Genomic DNA, 25,334 nt, shown 5'->3' with positions numbered 1-25,334 from the left:
GCTGTAGCAACTCAGGGCACAACTCAAGAGCACAACTCAAGAGCACAACTCAGATGCCTTCCCAGTACTTTCTTTCACAGTTCAAAATCTACCACCAAACAGTACATCTCCTGCACAGCAATCACTATGCTTCCTGAACGCATACAAGCAGCTGCACTCATCCATTCCATGTGTGCAAGCATCGCTGTTGCATACACAATCACACTAATTTTGTGCTTAAGAAACACAGCAAACACTGATTCTGCAATTAACATCTCGAAATGTAAAATGTAAGAAGAAAACACAAATGTCTAAGCTAGCATGTTTGCTTGCTTCCTGGCTTTCTCTCACTTACCCTGGTGTTCTTCCTCTTCCATTGTTGCTTCCTTGTACTTACAAGCAGTACCTGTACCTAAACCACAAGGCACGGAAGTTCCCCATGCAATTTAGCTCCCATTTCTGCTCTCTTAGCCAAGAGTATATTATTATACTACCAGCTCTGGGTGATTATTATATCTCAGCATATCCTGGCTTCCTCCAAAAGACAACGGGGAAGGCTGGGCTAGGAAGGAGCTATGGTCCAGTCAGCTGGAATAACCAGGGAGGCAGGATTGGGGTGTGCGCCAGAGAGCACCTCTACCCTACAGGTCACCTTCTGCCCAGGTTCCTGCTCTTTTTCTTGTCTAGATCCCAAACAATGCATCTCCATCCTCAACAGATTCAGCATTCTTTTGGAAGTTTGGTTTTAATTCTAAATCCCCCTAACTTATAATGAGTCTTTGATATTTTTAATGTCTCCTTGTAACATTATTACAGTTACTCGAATAATGGAACATAAACAATTCCAGATATGAAAATAATGTGAGTACAAAAATATCCTTGAAATTTGGGACAGAGCAGAGTTCAACAATCAAAGCAACAGTGGATTCCATCCTTTGAAGGATTGCTTTCAGACACAGAAAATGACTCAACATGCTGAAGATTAGTCAACTGTTCTGCAGAAGTATACCCCATCATCCAGTTTAGTGACGAAGGCTGACAGGGACAGTACTAATTCAGTGTGTCACAAATAGCTCAGATGTATCCAAAAAAGAAAAAGTTCTAAGTAGGATTTTTAATTTCTGGTTGTTTAAAATATTATTTCTATCTGACATTAAGCACTAAGCCGACATGTTTTCCCACCGAACAGGAGTAGGAGCACTTCATTTGGCCCAAAGGCACTCAGAAGATATCCAAATAGATAAAGGGCTAACGTCACAAAACTGCTGCAGGAGGTACTGGGCATATCCCTTCTTCATTCAACACCAAGGCAGTGTACACCTGAGGCCAAGGGACTAGATTCAATTCTTTTTGCTTGAAGTGAACTGAACCTACATATTCCACCTTCCAAGATAATGCACTAACCACTGACACAAGGTAGCAAGGAGGAATCACCAAATCTCCCCAACTGATTCCGTTCTGTTTTACATAACTAATTAAAATTCATTAGCATGCTGAGTCCCAGCTAACAAAGCCTGTCCATAGGGTGCATCCTTCCAATTGCTCTTTTTGTCCTAGGTTCAATGAATATTTTAAGTGAGAACAAAACCAACAGCAGTGGCAAAGGGAGACCCATTCTTTATTTCTCTTACCAAGAGATGGTGGGCCTGGAATAAGTCTTCTACCCCAAATCAAGCAATGAGTATATTTGAACACGGAGCTTTCACCTTTTCAGTGAGCAGCCAAGCAATAAAATGCATGTTCTGGACTACTTTTCTCCAAACTGTTCATAAAATCACCCAAAGAATCCCCACATCTGTCAGTCAGCTGCCAATCTCTTCCAGACCAACACAATAACATTTACAAGAGACTTTAACAGTGATTTTTGTATCCAATTGGGAAATACTGAGGAAAAAAAAAAAATCCCAACTGCATTCAAATGCTTCTAAAATTGTTCCAAAAATAAAAGTCAGATGTGTACTGAATTGCTGTCATCTGTCTCTTATAAGAACTGCATAGCAGTACTGAGGCGCTCAAAGGGAGCAGCTGTAGTAGAGTAACAGGCTGGGTAAAGAAGGGGGAAGGAGAAGCAAATAGAGCCTGGGAAAGAACATGATGCAATCTCTGAAAGAAAAGGTTCAGGAAAAAGTCACCAGTGAAGGTAAGAAGAGGAAGTGTTGGAGCAGAAAAAGACACTGCTTCAAAAGAAAACAGGTGAGATTGGCCATGTGCTAGCAGCAGCCCAGGAATTTACTGATAGCATCTCATTAAAAGAGAAGTAAATGCCTCCTCTTTATTCAATACAGGAAGAAAGAAGGAGGTAGCTCCTGATTTTTGGAAAGTTAACTGCTCTGTTTATCTACACAATGATACCATTGATCTTTCTCCACAAAAGCACGTTTTCATGTAGCTATACAAGATTTCTGATATGTATGAATTACACCACTTTCTTAATGCAAGCAAAGCCTAAAAATAAAATAGCTTTTCCATGTCCGTGTATATCTATATCACACATTTTTCATTCTACATGCATTCTTGCTAGTAGTACCAAAGATAAAATTAAGATAAAACTATGTTGGGTTGATTTTTTTAGTCCTTGGAAGAAGGTTAAGATGCATTCAAAGATAGGAACACTTCCACTAGCACCAGATGTGCTACATCCCCTCTTTGACTATACAACTTTGAACGGACACACATAAAATATTTCACAAAAACAGATATCATAATGTGCATTATATATTTTAAGGCAACATGTTTGACCAAGGATAATGTAGTAACCAGATGTTGTAGACACTAAGGAAATGAAGGCCAAAAAAAAAAATTGCAGATAGGAATTCATTGTGAACAGACATTTCCAGGAGCAAAATACAGGCAAAATAGAGATCTATACTGCTGGCAACAAAGGAAAAATTTATATAGGACAAATCTGAAAGAACATTGGTCAAATGCACGCTACAGCCTATTCCTGTACAAATACTGTTCTGAGATAGTCAGATAACCCTGCAAAGTTAAAGCTTATTTTAAAGTTGTCATAAGTTTTGCTTAATTCATGCACTATTCAGCAACTATGCATATAAAACTGACACACATAGAGTTAAAAAGAAAGACCAAAGGCAAGCAGAACTGGGGCTTGGTACTCACCTCCTTCTCCTGACCCAGAGCCATTATCTGAAAAATAAACAGAGGGGGAGAAAAAAAGAAAGCAAATGAAAATATTGCTCCAGGAGCAGCAGTTTGCTCAGGAACTTGTCACTGTAAAAACATTACACAGGTGTTACATTTCATGCGCCAAGTGTGAAAACAAACATCCAACATCAAGTCTGGCATCCTTTAATACGGCTTGTTCACACTTATTGTGCCCTACTCTCTGTCTTCCCTGTCAAGATATTTTTACTCCAGGAACACCATTCAGTACTGAAAACTAAATTGCTTTCTTAGCCTTTTTTCAACTGTTAGAGATTAAAATTTGCTAAACTCAAAAGAGATGAAAGGTACAGAGTTTGGGGTTTTGAATATTTGGGGATTTTAAGCTCTGGCCCTGGGAGTGTTACACGAAGGAGCAATAAATAAATCACCTGACTGCAGAAGTACCTCCAGAAGAGTAGTCCTCAAAGTAAAGTTGGCTTAAGTCATATAATAACAAAATAGCTCCTCTCAGCTGAGTCAATCACTTCATATAAGGATGCTCTAATAGCATAGTTATGTCATTGACATTAGATTGACTGGATTAGCATCTGATGAGTGACAGCTTGTGGCTGCATCCCCTTTGCATTAGCAGTTCAAGCGTCAACAGGACTTTTGCTTCCTCACCACCCTAGGCCAACTAATTCCAGTTCACAGAGCATTACGGAGGTGGCTAGGGATTTTGCACAGGGATGTGCGTCCTGCTGGGCAGTGCTCTGCATGTGTCTTCAGTTAGCATGGCAGTAAAGACCAGCCCTTAAAAATGTTCTGAGTCACAAAACTCTCCCATCCTTTCTTGCTCAAAGGAGGCGGAGAGGAGAGGATGGGACGGCACTACTGTCAGTGAATTGTTCTCCATCGCTGTTAGCTCAGCTTCTCTGACAGATGAGAAGAGGAGCAAAGCACACACCTGCTCATCCCACACCTCTCCTTTTATATCTGCTTTGGTGATGGAGAAGGCAGCTGAATTTATTTCCATAAATCTGAAAGAAGAAGGAGACCAGACAGAAAGTAGAGTCTTACTTCCACATATGAGCTCATTGCTCACACCAGAGGAAAAAAAAAACCCTTGTTTGCTCAGTTCCCTCCCTGCCTTTTCTTTAAGGAGCTCTATTTCTAAGAATAATTCCTTTTAGTGTGTGGATGAAAGCATGAAATTCCACGTTACTGGGTCACTTCACACATTAAAAATAATCTCCTGTCACAAGCAGTACCAGGAATAGAGACAGTATTTTCCTCTGCTTAAATTTTCCTTTCTTTCCTCCTATACTACTGTTTTGTGTCTAATAGACTGAGCTTATCACCTTAGAGAAATGAATGCAAAAACAGAAAGGTTCTTGTTCCATCTATAGTGACCCACTTTACTGACAAAGCAGACAATCTCCAATAAAATGTCACTGTTGAGTCACTGAGGAATATGCCATCTGATGCGGTACTGCTTCATTAAGAAATTTGCAAGAGTAAAATTTACTTATATGAGCTAAGTATATAGGCTTATTTGTAGTGATGGAATTGTGTCAGAAGCTGTTCTGGGGGAGAGTAGGCTGACCTACAAACATGCACCACTTCGGCATGTAATTCATAGTAAAAACAAAGGATAAAATGTCTCAAAGAAGCTTGACCTGTTCCATGTTTTTATTTTCAGTTCTCACTCTGACTGCTTTCCCATTGCACATTCAACCCCAAGGTAAGGAATGCCGCTCAGCTCCACCATGAGGGGCTCCAGTTATACCACGAGGTGCGTGTGTGTGCATATATGAGGTGCAAGGGAGGTACCATCACAAACACAGTACAAGCTGTAACGAGAGAGCCAAGTAAATGATGGAATTGATGCTCAGACCACCTGTCCCTATAGGTCATTGGTCTGATATAGATGAAGTCCACAGACAACTGTGTCTCCACCTGGCAGGATGTCACAGTAACAGAATAGAACCATTTACGTTTCTCTGAGCTTTCAGGTCTCAAGAAACCATAAGAAAGAGTGTGACCCTCTGTAACACTGAATCATTTTCAACTTTTCACTAGGAGCCTGTGCCTCCCCTCTGAGGCTAGGATCTGTGCTAGGACTCCTGTCTCCAAGGTAACTGCGCTAAACTAAGCCGGTGTTCCTGATTTTTCCTAAGCCTTGGCTAGGTTTTCCCAAGCAGCTGCTGGTTAAAAATGTAGCATTTTTTGCAAGCTTACTTGGAGAAGCAGCCTTGCTCTTTTCCAGCCCTTCACCAATTCAGGATTTCCAAAAATGGTCTCCATGCCCACAGAGCTGGCAAGAAGATGCTCATACAAGTGGGGAAGCTGGATAGGAATAACATCACCCCAGCCACAGGTCAGTAATTAGAGAGTGGATGGCTGACCTCTCTCTTTACTTAAGCCACCCTTTTCCAAATAGACTTATAAAAATAAGCTTATACACAAACGTACAGGGTTCTGCTGTGAGCTGCTTTTATTAGTGAAGGAGTTTCTGGATAAAATGCATAAAGAAGCACTTGGATCAGACAGCATCTGAATGCTGTAAGCACTAGGCTACAATCAGAATCTCCTTTTTTTCCCCCAGTTCTTTCTGAACAGGAGACATTTCTGTACTATGGGGCTGCTCTGGTGCTGAGGTGGAAGGCATACTCTCCAAAACCAAAAGAGCCTGCAGGCTCTCATTCAGGAGGGATGGCTTTTAACTCAAACTAGCATGAAAATTGAACCAATCTTTTCCCTAAAAAAAAACCCAGCTTCAAGCTGCTGAGTAGAAACAGGAGGACAAACATCCCAGTGACAAATTTTAAGTAAGCAGACCATTCCATGAGCCACTCCTAAGAGAATAATTCTTTAAATCTAATGGAGATATCGTGCTTGTTTCTAGTTCTGCAAAGAGCTTGCTTTTTTGTTTTTACCTTAGAAATCCCAGCAGAAAGCAATGAACTGTGCCTTCCAAATATATAGACTATACTGAGAAGCTATAAGTACAATATATCAAGTACTACATCATTGTGTGGTTACATTTTCATGCGTACATAATACAAATCTGGCAGCAGTCAAAGCTGTGGCTCTGTGTGAGGGCTAACAGGAACACATATGCCCAGAAATAGGTTGTAAAGGTCTATTTCTTATTTATGAAATCAGTTTAATTTTATTTAAACTAATAAAAGATGGTAAGTTCACCAACAAAAGGAGGCAGAAGAAATCAAGGAACTTGGTGACACTCCTCTTCAATGCTCTGAGCAACCTGCCTGCATTCGCTTCCTGGTGTCTTAAATCTGTTTAGCAAGCCAGTTCAGGATAACTTCTGGTACAGAATAGTATAACATGAATGAATTTCAGTGTAATGTCACCCCTTGTGAACCAACCAAGTCATCAGATCATCAGTAGGACCAGTGGTGCTATGAGTTTGGCAGAAGCCCTGATGTGGATATTGCCATCTCCCCCTACCCTGCAGCATGTCCTTTCTCTGCATTTGGTTGTGGGCTGAATTGCAAACAGAGAACTGATAAAGGTAAGAAATGAAAAAGAAAAAGGCTGGGACAGTGCTTTGATCTTCACAATATAATCCTACAAAGCAAGGAGGGGAAGCTGTAAAAGGTGGGAAGATCTATCAGCAAGGACTTCGCTTTGCAGCCCTGCTTGTCTCCATCTGGTCATGAACTGGATGATTCCTTTGTGAATGCAAAAAGCCAGGTTTAGTTGTAGACCAAAATTGTATGTAGTTTGATTTGACCCAGAGTTTCTTCAAGATTTCTTTATGCAGTATCTCTGAGGCTGCATTTTACTCATAGTAACCCCTCTGTAAATTCTGATATTTGATAAAAGAACCCCACAATATCCCTTCATTGAAAAATGGGCTTTGACAACGTGAAGTCCGGTATGCAGTCCTGAAAATTTCAGCCATACATTCTCTTACAGTTCTCCAAAACACCAATTTTCATGTCAAAACTTGCATTTTGTTCATTCCCAAAGCACCTGTAGTTGAGCCTTTTTTTAACTTTGCCTATTTTAGGGTCTTGCAACTCTGACAGCACTTGGACAAAAGAGATGAATACATAAATATGCTGCTCAATCACCCATGAGTGTAAAAATTTAATCAAAATGTTACCTGCCAAGAAATAGGTCTGACTAAATCAGTAGTCTGTTCCAGTCCTGCCACTTCAGAAGGCATCAAACCCCAGCAAATGGGAAGTGTTTCACTCTTGTATGTGATTCAGAAGTCTGATGTGCTTCAAATATTACATAGTTGTTACAACACTGTGGGGGAATTTCATCCTATTGTCTCAGGGTGAGACATCACCAGGATGAAGCTTTGTTTTGAAAAACCGGAACTCCAATAGGAAACCAATGAATCTGTATTTAGCTCCCAATGAGGTCCCAGAACAAAGCATTTTCATAGCAAATTTGGAAGTGCTCAGTGAAAATGAATGAGAGGCTTAAGGGATTTTTTAATTTCGGCATTTGATTGTCCATTATATGTGCAACAGATCAAGGGTACAAATACGTTGACTCTTCAATGAACCATGACCCTAGGAGGGGCAGGAAGAGGTTCAAGGTGATGGGTTTTATCATCCGATATTCTTAGGCCAAACAGAGCGCACCAGACACTCAGGAAGCAGCAGGTACTGTTCGGGGAGAGCTCTGCTGAACCACCTTAAATTGCACCAGTGCAAATGCAGTTTTCAGCCTGAATCACACCCTCAGTTTCAAACACATGTTTTCAGTGCTTGCTGGTCAGCTGTGTCTGAGCACATGTCTTCATCTATTACATTAAGTGCTAAAAATTGTGCTGTTTCCTGGGTTTATGTAGGACTTAAAGAAAAGGAGAAGGAGGTTAAAAAAGAAATCCCAGACTAGCTGAGTAACCTAGGAATTAGCTGCCAGCAACCTGAGGCAGAGAAGAATTAATTTTTCATTTTAAAAAGTCTTTTTCTTAGTAGGGTAGAATGCATGCAAAAAAATAACACTTTTTTTGTTGTTCCCAAAACATTATCCTAGTATTTTGTTTTAGTGAGGAAAAGGAACTTTTGAGCTGTGAGCCTGTTTCTTAAAATAATTTCAGCATGAAATAAAAAAACCCAACAAACACATACTCTCAGTTCAAACCTTCATACCCCTTGGGTATTGTTACAGGAATATGTGAGTGCTCCAAGCCTGCAATGCATTTTTGTCCTATTTCTGCATCATCTAGAGATAACTTACAGGTGTGAGATTGGGAAAGAAGGCAGATTCAGTCATCTGCCTTAGGTATGCCAGAATTATGTGGTTGAGCTGGGCACCAAATGCAGGTTTCACTCAGTATTAGGACCAACAGTATTAAGATTGTTTTGGAGCTTAGTAAACAACCCCTAATCTCAGCATAGGTCTGTGCTGCAGTCAAAGGCATTATAGAGCAGCATGTGTAAAAGAGACGTAGCATTTAAATGAGGTAGCTCTGGGACTGGCAGCAGCAAGGACTTGGCCTTGGTACACTGCCCATATATTTACACTCATTTCCACGTAGGATGTTGCAGCTACCGGTGAGCTCCAGGCTGCTACTTCTAAATCATCAGCAATATCTAGACTAGCCAACATAAAGCCAGCCAGGAGTGTGCACCTGACCCACTATCATGCTTTTGGCTGCCATATAACCTTGCCTATGTTAATCTAAGTAACTGTTGTGTATCAAAAGATGAGGGATGTCCCACAATTTATATTTTTTGTGTGTTATTTATGTACCAAAGAATGCAACTGTTGATGCTATTGAGTCATTTAATTCTAAGAAAGCCAGGCATGTGTCTCATCTTGCCAGCTTTGAATCTGTCCAGAAGTCCAGAAGACATCTGGTGGCTAACGTTCCTGTGTCCAAGTGCATGTTGCAATATTCAAGACAGTGAAAACCTGTCCCATGTATTTTAAGTGTGTGGAAAATCTGCGTTCTGTGTGTGGAAAGACAGAAAATGCCAGTCCATTAGAAACATGAGGTACAATGAATTTGTAACAGTTATGCATCCTTTCAGAGTAATGACCCAAAGTGAAATTAATCAAAGATGTTGCCTTGGATACAGGTCAAGTGGCAGTCAGGACTATCAGTGCCACTTGCTGATTGTCACACTAATTCTCTACATCCAAAAAATGAGTCCTAAAGAAATGACTAATTTGGAGTCTGCTCCAAATTTGTAAGCCTTTTGATGGATATGAAGGTTCCTCTATACATACAACAGAAGCATTCACTATTTTCTCAGATAAAGTATCTACTTTTACTATTTATTTATTAACCTGTTAGCATATCAGAAGATGCATCAGATTTCTTCTCTATAGAAACATTCCACTGCTAAAGAGGATTGCTAAAAGAAAAGAAAAAGAGGAACATTTCCACATTATTTCATTCTATGAAAAGCATGAAAGTTAAAATCTCTGGAATTAAGGGCAAAACTAAAGAGCTAACCGTATAACTTTGTTCATTAGTGGCACAAAGTGATGTTTCACATACCAGAATAACAAGGTCCTCTTGATACCACTGTTATCTCTTTCTGATGCTTGCAAGCAGCTCTCCTGAGGAAGCACTGATTTTGGTAAGTGTCTCCATTTGATCCACACACAGGAATATAGTTTGTGTGACACTGAAAAAGAAATTATAAAGTAACTGAGTCATAAAAAATCATGAGATTAATCTCAACTGCATATTAATATACAGGAAGCTAGTTGTGTAAATATGAGTTACTAGCAGCAACTTATAACCCTGTTCACTAAAGAAAGATTTGAAATATATTAGTTTCTCAATATCACTGTATTCCTTTTGGATCACTGAGATAATAGTCCAACTCCGTAAGGGCTGAACATAAGAATTCAGTAGAAAAGATTAAAAGAACAAAATAACTATGGTGGGACTTAGTAATGTCTAGAGGGAATATGACAAGCATCTAGAAGTATTTGAAGGATAAACACTGAGGAAGGAGAAAATTTCTTCAAGATAATACAAAAATGTATGACTGGGCACAAGGGGATGAAACTGAGCAAAGGAAAATTTAAGGTGAACAGTGCTTAAGGGGAGATTTGCTGATCTTTTTGGCCATGGAATGATCTTTCAAGAGAGGTGGAAAATAATCACCAGCCCATTAACTTAATGAGTATCATGAGTCTGTTTTACTTGGTCAACAATTAGGATTATGCTTTTGTATTACTATACTGAAAAAATCAAGCTCGAAGTCAGTAGCACTGGTACACTTCGTAAGAAGAAAGGAACAAGAGAATATCATTCAAAATGGCTTTGGTAGGAGCAGCCTGTGTCTTGATATTTTCTTGCATTCTAAGGAAAATGGATTATATATCTCTTGTACATATAGTGTGCATTAAAATGCTGGGAAACATCTGCTTAACACCTGTGAGCGCTGCAACAGTCCCTACTGAGCTGGAAATCCAAACCCCACTTCACTGCACACAAAAAGAGACATTGCCCTGTTTCGGCCTGCAATGGTAACTGTAATTCCAGACACGTTTTCCAACTTCAAAGCCCCAAGGCAACAAGAAGCAATGAACAAGCACACAGACTAGCCACCAAGTTTCTTAATCATACAAAGTGTATGGTTAAACTGGTACAATTCAACCAGTGAGAGTTCACACAGGAGCAGCAACATTAGTTAAGTTAAACTGCCCCCAAAAAGGCAGGAGTTTCTTCTCCAAATTCCAAATGACAGTCTCTGCCACAACAGTTTCTTTGTGCTTTGGCATACACAAACCTCAAAATACTCAGTCTTTAAAACAGAATTTTGAAGGGAATTATCCTCCCTCCTTTGTCATCCTGCTATAGATGAACAACTACCAATGAACTAAGTATGCATGGACAGAAATACATCATGCTGCCAGGTCTGAATATTACTTCTAGCAGCTTTGTAATACTTTCCCATAGTAAGTAGATCTCAAACATTCAACCACAGTCCTGTCACATCTCATTCTGATCAGTCATTTCGGGGGAATAATTAAACAGGCAACTCTTGAGGGGCACTGTACTTTCTGATACGTAATTCTTTATTCAATCTTAAAGGTGCTGTGTGATGCTTTATAGTTTCAGGTTTCTGTCCTGAAGATAGAAAATGAGAGGCAAAATGATTCTTTTTTAGCAGTTTGATAAGACTTTAGAAATTTGGTACAGGGCAGCCAAAAGTTTCCACGCAAACATCCTTTAGGAGTAGTTGTTTTCTTCTGAGGAAATCTAACAGCTTGAATGACCAAGAGGAAGAGCATCTCTTCATGGATGGGATCTGCCTTCCATAGTGTACCATGGGAAAATCCATACGAGGTCCTTCAGTGCTGCATGATTGCAGGGTGCCCAGCATCTGAAGGGATGTAAGGTTTACTCACTATGTTCCTTTTTCTATCTTGTCTTATTAAAGCAGTTATCTTATTAACCTATTTGCTGTTGAGCCTTTCTTATTGAGATCAAAAGAGCCCCATGACAGCTCTCTCTCACCTCACCTTCACCCACCAGTCCATAACACACTCACTAGGTGTTGACCAGTTTTCACTTTAGGTTTTAATTGAACATCATCCAAATTACAGCAAAAGATCTTTCCAAAAGCTTCATAAATGTGTGTTACCCCCCACCTCCTAGTCAGGCCTCCTGTCTAGGCCTGAAGGAACTCAGGATACCAACAAGGTCACTGCAAGCAGAGCACAACTGAACCCTTCAGCACTTCTCCTGCGGTCTAACGTGTAAATCTGATTCTGGGGAGTCACTTTGGTATCTGACTTTATGACTTGGCAAGAGAAAGCCTACACGGTGTTCAGAAAGGTTGCGGCCTGCAGAGCTCTTGCTGACACTACATTATAGCTGTTCCAATGACAACACTGAAATTTGGCAGCCACTCATCTCTAAGGGGGATCCTAGGAGGAAAAACTAACACTCATTAATTTTAGAAGACCAAACAGCGGAAAAATGATGCCAGGCCAGAAGTAGAAGCAGATAAGGAGGAAGAGGAAGCAGTGGTGATGCCTGGAAAGGAGATGGAATCAACATGCATTTTTGTGGGGAATAGGAAACACACTTCAGGGAGAACAGGCTGATATCCCCACCTCTTCTTTTCATCACGTGTTCAGCTGAACCACTGTACACAAATGTGTCTAATTCCTTTTCAAAGCATTGCAATGTCAGGAAAATAAATGGCTAGCTATCAGATAGTCTCACACATAGGGAACCTAACAGTTTGGGCTGGGTGTTTGTTGCCTGGGACATTTTGGTGCTGCTAGTTGCAGACAAATTATTGAGGTTGAGAGTTACAGGAAAAAATTAACCTTCAATTTCTGAAAAATACAATACCTTCTCCTCATCCTTAGACTTTCCTAAGAGTATCGGATAAATTTTCCAAGAAATACAAATAAACTTAGATGTAGCCTAAAAATAAATGGTTTTAAAAATGGGCTTTTTGAGGCAAAGTATCAGCTTATCACATGGGCTAATTCTTTCTGAATTTTCATGACCTCAATATTAGGAAGTTGTAAAAGTTACCACCTGCAGAAAATAAATGAAACCTTTGCTTAGCCTAGGGTTTCATTTCTCTTTCTTGTTTTTTTAATCATCACTGGCTTTTAGTCTCAGCATCTTTCATGAATAAAAATTACAGAGAGAGTGAAGGGTGATGGATAAATCTCACGTACGAATGTTTTCTCCCTTTAGAAGGCAGTCAGATCCCATTGTTCTCTGATGTAAGCTGCATAATGCCCCTGTGTAGGTACCCACCTGAACAACACAACATCAAAAGCCAGCTCTGAAACACTGGAACCCAAAACCAGTGTAAGATCACATACGCACTGTTGCTATTCTGGTTCCCCTTGATTTATTATTTATCGGAAACAGAACACACGATTATTTTTAAAACACTGAACGATAGCCCACGCCAGGGTTGGCTGATAACACTGCCACCTCTTCCAGTTTCACCAAGAGTCTCATAATACTTGACACATTTGTCCTGACTATACGTTGTAAACAGAAAGAACCTCAAAGAAGAAAATATTCTCTTTCTGTATAAAGTCGGGGGCGGGTGGAGAGGAAGGATTGCCATGACAGTCATAAAAACTGTAAACTTAAGGCTCAGAAACCAGCAGAGCAAACTGAGCTTGCTATTTACCACATTTTAAAAGTTCAGAGGATGTTTTTATCAAATTTCTGCACTTTTTTATTTTCCTGAGTGGGACTAAATCACTGTTTTCATTCATAAACCTTATGATCACTGGTGCTCCTGTTATTATCTGCTTTTCAAAGTGCATAAGATTTTCCTGGGTCTTATATACCACATTTAGCCACCAGCAGGGCAGGAAGAGTCATCCCCATACTACATATTGAAAGTGAGTAATCCATAATAAGTCCTGCATTTAAATTATAAAGCTCCATCTTGTGTGTGTGACAACACTTGGCCACTCTGTTTCGGGTCACCTTCCTTCCCATCTCAGGTCTTGGGGCAGGATGAGACAAAGTGAGGCAACAGAGATGGTTGTCACCTAGCACTTCCCACCTCTGCTTGTACCACCCAGCGCATGGTGGCCCTCTGTTCTTCCTCATGTTGCTCTGTGCTGCTGCTTGACTTACCAAAACCACGCAGGGAGCTAACATGACACTGTACTCTTCACTTGCTCCCCGAGCAGACCCTGGTGAAGGTCAGTCATATACCATCCCAATCGGTGCCATTAAAAAGGGAGCTTATGGTTAGAATATATAAGCCTGCTGAGGAGCAAAGTTTTTACCAAATTTCTACCAAAGTTTTACCAAATTTTTCTATTACGTTTCTACCAAATACTTCAACACACCTGAAAGATTGGCCAAAAATGGCAAATGATAAAGCGAGCAGCCCTTACCTGGAACTGACACGCACATTTCAAGCCGTCGCCCTCTTCCTTGCACACTCCTCCGTATTTACATGATGATTCATCACACACTCTTACGTCAGATTCCCTTACATTTAACTCTGCAATAAAAAATAAAAAAGGGAGACAGAAAAGAAATTGTAAGATCAGTAATTATGGGACTGCCTTGTCCTCAAACCCACTGAGCCCCACCACTGCCCTACCCCATACAGAAATTAAAGGAAAAATGCCAAAGCTGGCCTCGCCCACACTGTTATCCTTCAGACTAACAATAAACCAAAGTATGTTAAAACTGTAGGAGCCAAACTAACGAACCAGAGGCCTCTGCCTTAGCTGCTGCATAAAAACATGGAGCACAAATGCAGCTCCTACGTCAGTAAGCATGCAGCAGAGGTATAGATGGCAAGAGGGAAACCAAGGGGCTCTACACATCAACTGCATAGGCACTGGCTCCAGTACAAAGGTTGCTTACATGGCTTCAAGCTCTTTTGGCCATCACAGCCAAGGGCAGTTTTAAAGCAGAATAAAGGCATTCTTTTGAAATAACTATTTGATTTGAAATATATATAGGAGAGAGAGATCAAAAGAAGGCACTGCTGAGATAATGGAAGCTATCAGTGTTAGCCTAAACGTGACCTTGTCAGGCTGTGTGGAAACAGTGGTGTTACTATCGATTGCAATAAAAAGGTGAAAATCACACCAAGGGCTCTGGAAAAATCCCCTGTCTTTGTTTAAGGCTCCATTGATATCAGAGGACATCATTCAAAGCTGTCTGCGCTTCAGCTCCAGTCAGAAACCTCCAAGACTCTATAGCAATACGACCCACTAAAGAGATTCATTGACAGCGGAGCGATTTAAAATATTGTCTGTGACTTTTAATAAACAAGCCCTATCCAGAAAACTGGCTTAAAGGAAGCACTGAATACCAGCCATTCAGAAACAGGGAAAGGTAGGTCAAAGGCAGAAGAAAATAATGCTCACTGCCACTTACAGTCTTAAATAGTCAGTCACCCTCCTGCACACAGCCGTGTCAGCACTTGGGTATGTCAGTGACAGGCACCCAGGAAAACTCTTCCTGTGGGTTTATGTAACGTTATATACCCATGCCCTTAGTTTATATAAATAAGCATATAATTATATAATTATTTCTGCAATAAATTCTTCTAGGTGTCATATGCTTCTATATTTAATATAGTGTGGTTACTTTTTTTTTGATAGCACTAAAGTTACAGGATTAAAGCTCGAAGGAAGGTCCAGTTGTAATCTACATATTTTGTCAACGGCGAGAAAAAACGAAGAAAATATTGATTTTCTTTTTTCCCCCATACGTTTATCATTCCTGAAGGCATAAATGAGGAGGGTAATCTGTGTAACACAACACAGTTAGGTACCCTGGTTGCCATCACAACCCTGTGCACGTGTTCTCTAATGTTATTCTTAATGTCACCATTTATCAAGCGTGACTGCTGCTTTGTAGTGACCAAGTTAATGTGACAGAACATCACTGCTTTTCAATTTAGTGCGTACATAACTTGCTCCTGAAGGAAATGTGCCTTTCTTTCTTCTCGCAAAGAGCTGTTCCACGAAAATGAACAAACTCTCAAGATTAATTAAGGAGAAATGATTGTCACAGCTGAAAGGGGGATCCACCTTTAGGTGATAATGCATCTGAGAAAAAGCAATTTATGAAGGGGAGTAACCAGACAAGACAAATTACAGTGTGAATAGCTTTCAAAATTCTGTTTCCTTCAGCTCAGGAAACTAAAGAGATGAAGGTCCCAGCAGAGCTCACTGCACTCAGCATCCTACCCCACCCCACCCCACCCCCAGTCAGCAGAAGAAACCCCCTGGCAGCCGCAACTCATGCTTGAAATCCTGACGGTCCACACAATGTCCAGCTGCCCAAGCAGTGTGACACAGACTTCCCCCAACCTCTGTGTCCCCCAGTTGCAAGAGGACCGTCCAGGAAGGAGCCTCTTCACCAGAGAAAGGGACCTTACTTTTCATCATGGGAGGGGAAGGATGCAGGGGAAAGTCAGAACAAAGTCTAGATAGCAGTTCAGCATCAAGGCTAAACCAGAGATGTGCTTGTTCTTAACTTACCTACTGTTCTGACTGCAAAAGCCAGTAGGAAAGGGAAAGGTTTCAGAGTAAAACTATAACAGGAGATACGAAGATAGCGGTGGGAAATCAGACCTTGTGACCCCTCTTGCCCCAAGAAACCAAAACTTCATTTAAAAGAAAAGAAATGTACAAGAGGAATTAAGATGATAGAAAGCACACCACTTTAACGGTTACTCAGTTTTAGGAGTGGATTGTTTTTCTTGGCACATAAATGATAAATACTGATTATAAGCTTTTTTGCATGAGATGAATGCTAAGCAGGGAAAGGTCATTCAGAAAGCAGGAGCCAACATGATTTTCAAAGCTGTAAAAAAGATAAGATACCCTGGTGACTGGCACTTGAACACGACAGATGAACTTCATTCTATGACAGGATGTCACCTAATCCCCGCTTCCATTCAGTAGCAAATTTCAGCTGCTGTGAAACCAAGCCCCTGACATGCACATGATTACATTGATGGAATCACAAGTACCAGGGGGTGTGGTGGCCATAACGACTTCCACATCTATGGCATTAAGTTCAAAAATGAATAAATGAAGATGGATGATAATAGAAAGATGTGAAGAGGAACCACAAAGACAGAATGTCTGCAAGATGCTGTCTCTTCAGTGGATTCCCCATAGAGAGAGAATTATTTCTGCAATTATTTCCAGAAGAACGGAATCATTATCATCGCACGTGAGAACAGACCTATGAAAGGAGTAAGAACATGTAGCAAATGGTTTAGGGTAATTTCTTACATGTTTCCTTAATGCCTATCACAACTCATTTCCCAGACTTTCAGCAGGTATGAGTAAGAGAAAGCCTCAGTGCAATTCATTACCTACAGCAAGAAAATGGTAAGAAGTAATCCATCAACTCCCAGGAGAAAACATAATTAGTGCAATTAAATCAGGCTTCCAAATTTATGATAAAATTAATCTCCTAAGACCTGAAATGAGGTATTAAAATGATTTGCTACTATCTGTTCAGCCAATACACTTCCTGGTTGTGTGAGGGCTGACCAGCACAGAGCACCTTGTAGGAATTTGGCTGCAAAGAAAGACCCACATCAAGGTCTTTTGGAATTCTTTTTTCCTCTTTTGAAATTAATTCACCTCCTGATAATTTGATTCATCACTAAAAATGTGGAAAACTTTCTCCGTTTTAAATCCTTTCAGAGAATTTGAAGTACAGCTCGATACAAGTAGCTGGAGATTGGCTTTTTGCCTGTGGCCTGAAAATGCATTGCTCTGAGGCATGAACCTCTTGTTACAAGCTAAATTACATGTGTCGAAATGATGAACCTGAAAATGAAATCAAATTTGTAGGTTTAAGTACATCAAACGTGTTGCTTCCATCTGGATACCTGGAGAATAAAATAAAATCTAAGAAGGGCAAACCTGGTAACTTCGTAAGCAATTTGTTTTTTCAAAAGTCACGATTTTCCTGGGTTTGGCAATAGTACATAGTAATGATGGATGGATATAAGGAATCAAAAACTACCTTTCCCATGTGGAACTGAGCAGGTAGGTTTAGTAGCAGTGCTGCCAGCTTTGCCCCTCTTGAATATTTCATCTGTGTCTGGGAAAAACACTCTCTGCCTGCCTGCCTGTTTCCTGTGGGTAAGACCACAACCAGGGAAGATGCGGCACCCCTCACCACCTTTTCCTCTTGAAAAAGTGTGGGCACCTCACTGCTGCTTTTCTGTCCTCCAAACACTTTGGGTTTTGTGAATTCAAGCTTCAAATTAGGATGTACAACCTCTCATGGCGGTCACATACAGACACACATACAGACCTGGGAAAGTTCACAAAGGGTCTGTACTCTAGGAAGTACTCACAGAACTGTAAGAACAGCTGAAGTGGGTCAACGCTGGCTTGGGAAAGCACTCAGAAGAGAAATTATGTTCTGTGAGGTTACGTTAGAGCCCACAGAATATACTGGAAATAGTGGCATTATGACTAGGTGAGTTCTCAGGACCACAGAATAGAGTAGAAATCTAATGAGCAGAAAACCATTAACCTACACGATTTTAGGAATCAGACTTATGACTCTGGACTGGCTTTGGCGAATCACTGGCTTTTCTGGTTTGGGCAAATTATTAAGGAATTATTAAAGAACTTAATGAGGAAAAGAAATCTTTAATAAAAATTGTTCCCTTAGGGATTATAAAGCTGAGGTGCTCACATGACAAGTACAGTAATAACTCTGCCTTAAATCTAACTCTTGAATAAAACATCAGCTGTCAGTCACACCTTTTGCCCCACATCAAAGATGATGATACCCAGAGACTGCAGGATAATAGCCAGCCTGTGACCCAGCTGTTCCAAAGTACAGCCTGCCCACTTGAACCATAAAGGTGAGTTGAGTGGCCTCACGGGTGAAGAAAATCACTGCTAGAAAGGTTCTCTCTAGGGGCATTTTGGATGCCCCTGGGATAAATGGACATGGAACTGTTGGAACAAGCCCAGAGGAGGGCCACGAAGATGATCAGGGGACTGGAGCACCTCCCATATGAACACAGGCTGAGAAAGTTGGGGCTGTTCAGCCTGGAGAAGAGAAGGCTGCGTGGAGACCTCATAGCAGCCTTCCAGTATCTGAAGGGTGCCTACAGAGATACTGGAGAGGGAGTCTTCGTTAAGGGACTGTAATGACAGGACAAGGGGTAATAGGCTCAAACTTAAACAGGGGAAGTTTAGATTGGATATAAGGAAGAAATTCTTTCCTGTTAGGATGGTGAGGCTGTGAGTGCTCCATCCCTGGCAGTGTTCAAGGCCAGGTTGGAAGAAGCCTTGGGTGTCACGGTTTAGTGTGAGGTGTCCCTGCCCATGGCAGGGGGGTTGGAACTAGATGATCTTGAGGTCCTTTCCAACCCTAACTATTCTATGATTCTATGATTCTAAATCCGCTCACCTCCAGGTCCCAGCTCAGAACAAAACAGCACAGCTCTCCTGGTGACTTTACCAAGTCCCATGCAGACATACAAGGATCCCAATTGGTACTAGCTTAAATCACTTTTGATTTCCATCGCCCACAGTGACTTTGATATTGGTTCAGACACATAGGTCACATGTACACATCTATACATCAACATTTACATCCAGGTGTCTTAATCTACAAGCTCAGCCCTATCTCATTAGTCTTTCAAAGTGCACCCAGTACAGCCATTCCTGCAGTAAGTTATACAAATGCTTACAGAGCTGTTACACACAGGTGGACAGGAGGCATAATTTTGGGAGTTCCCATATGTGATCTCATTCTGACACTGTCAATATGTGTTTGAAGTGCAGCAACTTAAGTTACTCCCTATTTCAGCCACTGGGTGCAAATCTCATAGATAGAATGCAAGTTACAGCCATGCACAACAGAACTTGGTTTTATTTATTTTATTGCAGGTCTTCAGCTCCCCACTGGCTCCTCCTACACCTGATAAACCAGTTTCCCTCCTTAGCTTTCTTTACAGCTGATCCACTACCCCTTCTCTGCCCCCTTCAAAATGTCAGAGCAACATTCAAGAAACATGTTTCTGCTTTGAAGACTGAATTAAGAAGTGCAAAGGGAAAATAATCTTTGAGGTAAGTGGGTCCATTTGCAAAGCTACTGAGAAGCAAGGGCTAAGCCTCATAAGACTCTGAAAAGCAGTGTTCCCCTTACTGGCAGCATGCTGCCCCAACAGTGAGATTAGCTAAGTGTATGTTGGTCTTCTGGCTCACACAGTAGAAATGTGAAACAGAGACACAGACGCAGGGATATACACAAGTCTCAGTTCTTTGCAAGAGATGGGAAGCAAAAATTGTTTGTATGGTGGACACAACAGGATATTTTCATCTTCCACCAGCTTCAGTGTGCAACATCCACCAGTGCAAAGCTACATCTCTTACCGTAATTTTTGTGCTCTTTTTCTGTAGCAAAAAAGCCACACTGGGAGCCAAACGCACTGAATGTATGCCAGGTAGTGAAGGTGAAGTACTGTGTGCCAAGTACTGAAAGTTCCACCTGTTTTGTGCCTGTGTGGTGAAGATGGTTTATTTTAAAACAAGCCAGCAGGGACTGCTCAGATGTGCACATGTACACAAACAGTTCTGAAGGAATGGAACCCACCAGGCTTTCCACTGACTTCTTTGACACCTGCCCCTGATGCCATTTAAATAAAACACCTAGTATTTACTCCTTTTTCTTCATCTCATGTTCATAAAGTGTTTCACTGAAATATAACCCTTCCTAGCAGAAAGTGATTAAGCAGCCACTGCTACCAGTCCCTTGGGCGAGGAGGAGCCCTGGCTTTAGCGCTGCAACCAAAGGAGTGAGTGCTGTTCCTCGCTTCATCAGTTAGAGCACAAAGGATGTTTAAGGGCTGGAACCAGCCGATCTTAAGGTCCCTTTCCAACTCCAACTATTCTATGATTCTATGTCCTAAAACATGGTGCCTTCAGAACCAGAACCTTCCAAAACAAGGACAAGAATAGCACTGATAAAACCTGAAAATACCCCTTACTTGGCAATTAATAAAGGATCTCTACATTAGGTTATCCATATAATTTCACTGTCCCCATGTGTTTCAGCAGTTGTGGATTACAAAAGTCATGATAATTTGCATTGCAGAGCTTATGTCTGTTGAATTTCTTCTCAGAAATTGTCTGAGGTTATGGAGGAGGAAAAAGAGAGCAGATAAGCCCCTCAGACAAAATTGGTAATTACTTGTCCAAATAAATAACACTTGCTTGTGTCAGATGAGTCAAAGCAAGACAGAATGGATCATACTATCTTGTTCATAGGAAAAGGTATATTTTTCAGAAAAGAAAACAGACAATAAGACAAACTATTGGGAAATAATTCGAGGGTAAGGAGGATGCCATTCGGACACTGCACATCCACTTTGAAGATGGCTGTTGTCACTGATTTGAGGTGATCTTTTAGCAAGAACTAACCTATGAGAAAGTAAAATTGTGGAGAATGAAAAGAGAATGAGGAAAAAAGCTGTTTAAAAAAAAAACAGAAGAAAAGAAGAAAATGAAAATACATAACATCAGATGATCTAAAAGAAATTAAGTTTTAAATAATGGGACCAGTTAAAGCTCATTTAAATGCCTTTTCTGTGATATGATATCATTTACTTTCACGGTTGCATTTAGAAGAAAATAATTCATTGGAACCTCTAGAGGTTATATAAAAAAACAAAACAAGAAAAAAACCCAACAAATTATCCTAAAACCACATAGACACCTGTAGTCTAACGGAATTAAGACAGTCCCAGACATTGTTTTTAACAGGTCAGTTAATGGATGCCTTGGGTGGCTGGTGGCAAATCTGCTGTTTTCAAAACAACTGTAAACAGTATTTTAAAGGACCACTAAAAACGTGTTTTGTTGTGTCTTAATGCCATACTGAAGACTCAACTGTGCAGAAAAAGAAAGCTGTTCTTTGGATCTTGAGAATGCTATGTGAGAGAATAAAGCCTGAAATATTTCCTTAAAACTACTTTTACAAGACTGCATTAACATTTGATTGCTAAAGTGCTGTCCAATTTACCTAGGATGATTGTACTTTTACATTTCCAGTTACTATAGTCTCCTTTTAAAACAGAGAAAACCAGAATGCAGGCATGCTGCTAAAGTAATTAGTATTCTTGCACACAATAGAAAACCACAGCAAATTTTAACAACTAGCACTCACACAGCAAGGTAACAAGATTGGCTTTGAACCTGAAAGTCTCCCACACTGCAGTTATTCACATTACCAGTGTGTCTCAGACTAACTCTATTCGGTGTGAAAAAAGTAAGGAAAGTGTCACAGTGATGAGTGTTTGGATGACAGCTCTGTCAAAATATTGGATTCATCCTATGGTACATTTCTGTTTCCATCACAAAAAATAAAAAAGTATTTGTACAGAAAGTTGAGGCACTTTTTTGTTATACTAAAAGCTTCGACAATGTTTCAGAAATCATATATAATCTGTAGGTGAATATTTCAGCAAATGGTACAAACCGACTATCTGTCCAATTGGTTAGAGATGGGGAAAGATGCAGTGAGAGCTTGAAATAATTTTCGCTCACACAAACACTTTTTTATCAAGGTTAAGTGGTACAGCAATCTGGTCTTCAGGACACAGATCTGGTGTGCTCTTCTTCTAGCAGCTACCCAGGACACTGACTTCAAAACTTGTTTCCAAAGCAGAATCTGTCTCACGACAAAAAACTACTGAATGTGATTATGCAAGGCTGTTGTAAGGAAGTTAGTATGTCACTGCATATTTTTACATAAAATTAAAATAAAATATTAGAAAAGAAACAGGCTCATATAGCACATTCTTAGCAAGATTGATTACAACATGTATTATCAATCTTTAGTTTCTAGGGAAACCAAGGCTATGCAAGAGCAGCAACTCTCTAAATGTGTCTCCATTGGTTTCTTCCAATAACTTCTGCACTCACTGGGCAATTCCAGACAAATCTGAAAGCTGTAGATGCCTGGGACAATGATCTTCCTATAAATTCATGAAAAAAATCAGGGGCTGCTTGGAAGAGGGCTCTAACATTATACTAACCGGAGGAGTTGAGGGAGTGTACGTCAGGACAAGGTTCAGGTGTGAAATCACACATGCAGCGTGGTTTCTTTTCATAAACACATGCAAATAAGTGGTCATTTGCCATTTTCCACTCATGGCACTGCTATGGTCTTTGCATATTGAGACCTGGAAATTTAGACTTGGATTATTTAAATGCTTCCAAACGTATGGATCTTTTAGGATACTGGATAACTGCTGTTGCTGAATACTTATGCCTATAAAAACTGATGCATTCAGGTAGGATAACTTTAAAAATAGTGCTTATACTTTGCAAGCCCAAGAGTCCATAGCGTGACTCCTATACAGTTTTCCCTTTGCATAAATTATGCTGTTAATTCCTGACAGTTTTGTGGTATGTGCAATTACAGTCAATAGGAAAATGTTATTTGTCCTTGTTCCCTTAAGGCCTACTTGCTCTGTCTCCCAGTCTGCAGAGCAGATGGTCATATACCCAAAACATTTCTAAGTGACTTGCTAAGGGTGTTGTATCTCTCCTCTCCCCTGCCCCCAAAATGAGGAGTTTCACTTGCTTTCTAGCATCGTTGCCTGTGTAAGAGCAAAGCAGGCAAGCATTCTGCTCCCATGGAAGCTAGAGCATGGGATAATGAATCTTCACCCTGAAGAAATCTTTTGTATGCCAATTACAAACCAAGGTGAACTGTTTATTCCTGTTCATACAATAAATCTGATAATAATTTCGCTAAGCCTGTGGAGGAATGACAAGCTCTTCAAACACTCCAAAAGAAAAGAGCTCACATTTATACTTCTGACGAACCTGAAGGTGGAAGCAAAGTAAAACGATGGCAAAAACCAACACTGAAGCAACTGACTAGCTTCCATAAACATTGCAGGGAATTTCTTCTTTGATCTGTAGGTGACACACATAACTCAAGTTAATTCTAAATGGTAAAATAATAACGGTCAAATTCTGATCCCATTCCTTGCAGAAAACTTGAAGGCATTGCTTTATTCTACTGACCAGCTTGCCAGATTACTGGAAAAGAGGTTCTATGCTTTATCCAGGCTCCAGAATTACAGTATTTGGATACAGGTGGGGGATGGATGGCTAACAGATTTATCTCCCCGTGATGCTAAAAGCCCAGCTTCTTCTGTTGTCTGCTCCTTACCTCTCCTCCAGCAGAAGGGAAAGAAGCCCTGGTGTGAACAGCGCTCTGAGGCAACGTGTCCTTTCTATAACCATTCAGTCATCTCTCCTCCCTGACCACTGTGTTCAGACCTTTGTTTTGTGGTCAGAAAAAGGAGCATTCATCTCTCTGAGGAGTAGTAAGGGAAGCAGCAAAAAGCCCCAGTCATGAGGGTTTTTGTCATTGTTAAAACAAGAGATGAAGTCAGCAGTAGTGTAACCACATCAGAAGTGTGTCCATTTACCACAAAGCCTGTATGTTTTCTCCAGTCTTAAGGTCAAGTCAACACATGCATGACCTCAGCACTCTGAAAGTCCTAACATGAAGAGAAACTCAGGCTCTGTACTTGGATTTACACTTTCCTTAAAGGAAGGTTACAAAAGTTTTTTGGGTTCTTGCTGTTTGTTTTACTTCATTTAAAAGACATTTTGGGGGACTGCGAAATCAAAGCCAACTACAAATGCTACATTAACCTCACCACTTTCCCTTTCCCTTATTCTTGTGATTTCAGTGTCAGAGAGATGTTTAAAGTGCAGCTGAGTCTTGATTCATTAAAGCTCCGCAGGCAACTGTGTTCATAGATATGGAACAGCTTCCCAGGTTATCAACTAATACACAGAGTTGGGTTGCCCTTCTGGGAGCCATTTTCTTCTGACTTATTTCAAAAGCTTTAAAATAAATTCAAAAGGGATTTTCTTTTTTTTTTTTTTCTTAATAAAAAGTCTCCCAAGGATCATGGAAAACACAGGAGAAAACTGTTAGGTTTTCACAGACCTTTGGGAATAAATCAACACGATACCTACACAGATTATACAGCACAACTCAGGTATGCACTCTGTATATTACACAGATGATAAATGATCAGCAAAAATGTGATGTTTCATTGAAAAAAAAGTATAAATATTTTAAAAATGAAAAATAAATGCATATGCATGCATCCCAAACTTAGTATTTTCAACAATAATATTTTCTGTGCTCAGTATTGGCTCTTTTGTAGCTCCCCTTCAACCTCACTATTTACCCCAACATTTTTCCTTTAGACTTAAAAGTACAGAAGAAAAAGAAAACGCTTTGAAACGCAAAGTCCTTTCATTGCTCAGCTACAAAACCATGAAAAGCAGGCTGCTTTTGGTGAATTTTCTAGAAAACGAATGTTTTCTAAAAATGGTTTTCCATGAGAAGCAACTGTATTTGAAATGGTGCTTTGCCATCTAGCATACATAATCTGAGGCTCCGATCCTATAAATGCTTGGGCAGAGACTTAACCTTGAGCAGTGAGATCAAATAAACCAAATTGAACAGATCATGTGTAAGATTAAGAATGCCCTTAAAAGCACTTAAAAGTGCTTTTAGGATCAAGGACACAAGCAATTTTTTGAGGACTTGATTTTTATGCAAATAATAATTACGTTGACGGCCTTCCATTGATTGGAGACAAATGCGTAGAATTCCAGTGTTGAGAAATATTTTAAGGTACCGTTTATCCCACAGATTTGAAAATTTTCCTTAAAAGCATCAGAAAATATCTGACAAAAAGTTGTCAGATAGTGTATTAATCTCCTCTTAATTG

General features: G+C 40.3%; 1 protein-coding gene across 1 annotated transcript in view; it reads right to left on the bottom strand.

Annotated features, from left to right (window-relative positions):
• The window catches only part of TMEFF1 (transmembrane protein with EGF like and two follistatin like domains 1), a 119,669-nt gene that overhangs the window by 34,884 nt on the left and 59,451 nt on the right, over positions 1-25,334 (bottom strand). The window contains exons 2-4 of the mRNA XM_065669325.1: positions 13,939-14,048; positions 9,584-9,713; positions 3,100-3,126 (exon numbers count right to left, since the gene is read on the bottom strand). Of these exons, the coding sequence (XP_065525397.1) occupies positions 3,100-3,126; positions 9,584-9,713; positions 13,939-14,048 (267 nt within the window). The remainder of the gene's footprint in view (positions 1-3,099; positions 3,127-9,583; positions 9,714-13,938; positions 14,049-25,334) is intronic.

The sequence above is a fragment of the Lathamus discolor genome, chromosome 2 (genome assembly GCF_037157495.1).
Source record: "Lathamus discolor isolate bLatDis1 chromosome 2, bLatDis1.hap1, whole genome shotgun sequence".
Taxonomy (NCBI): domain Eukaryota; kingdom Metazoa; phylum Chordata; class Aves; order Psittaciformes; family Psittacidae; genus Lathamus; species Lathamus discolor.
This window is presented reverse-complemented; position numbering and strand designations above follow the sequence as displayed.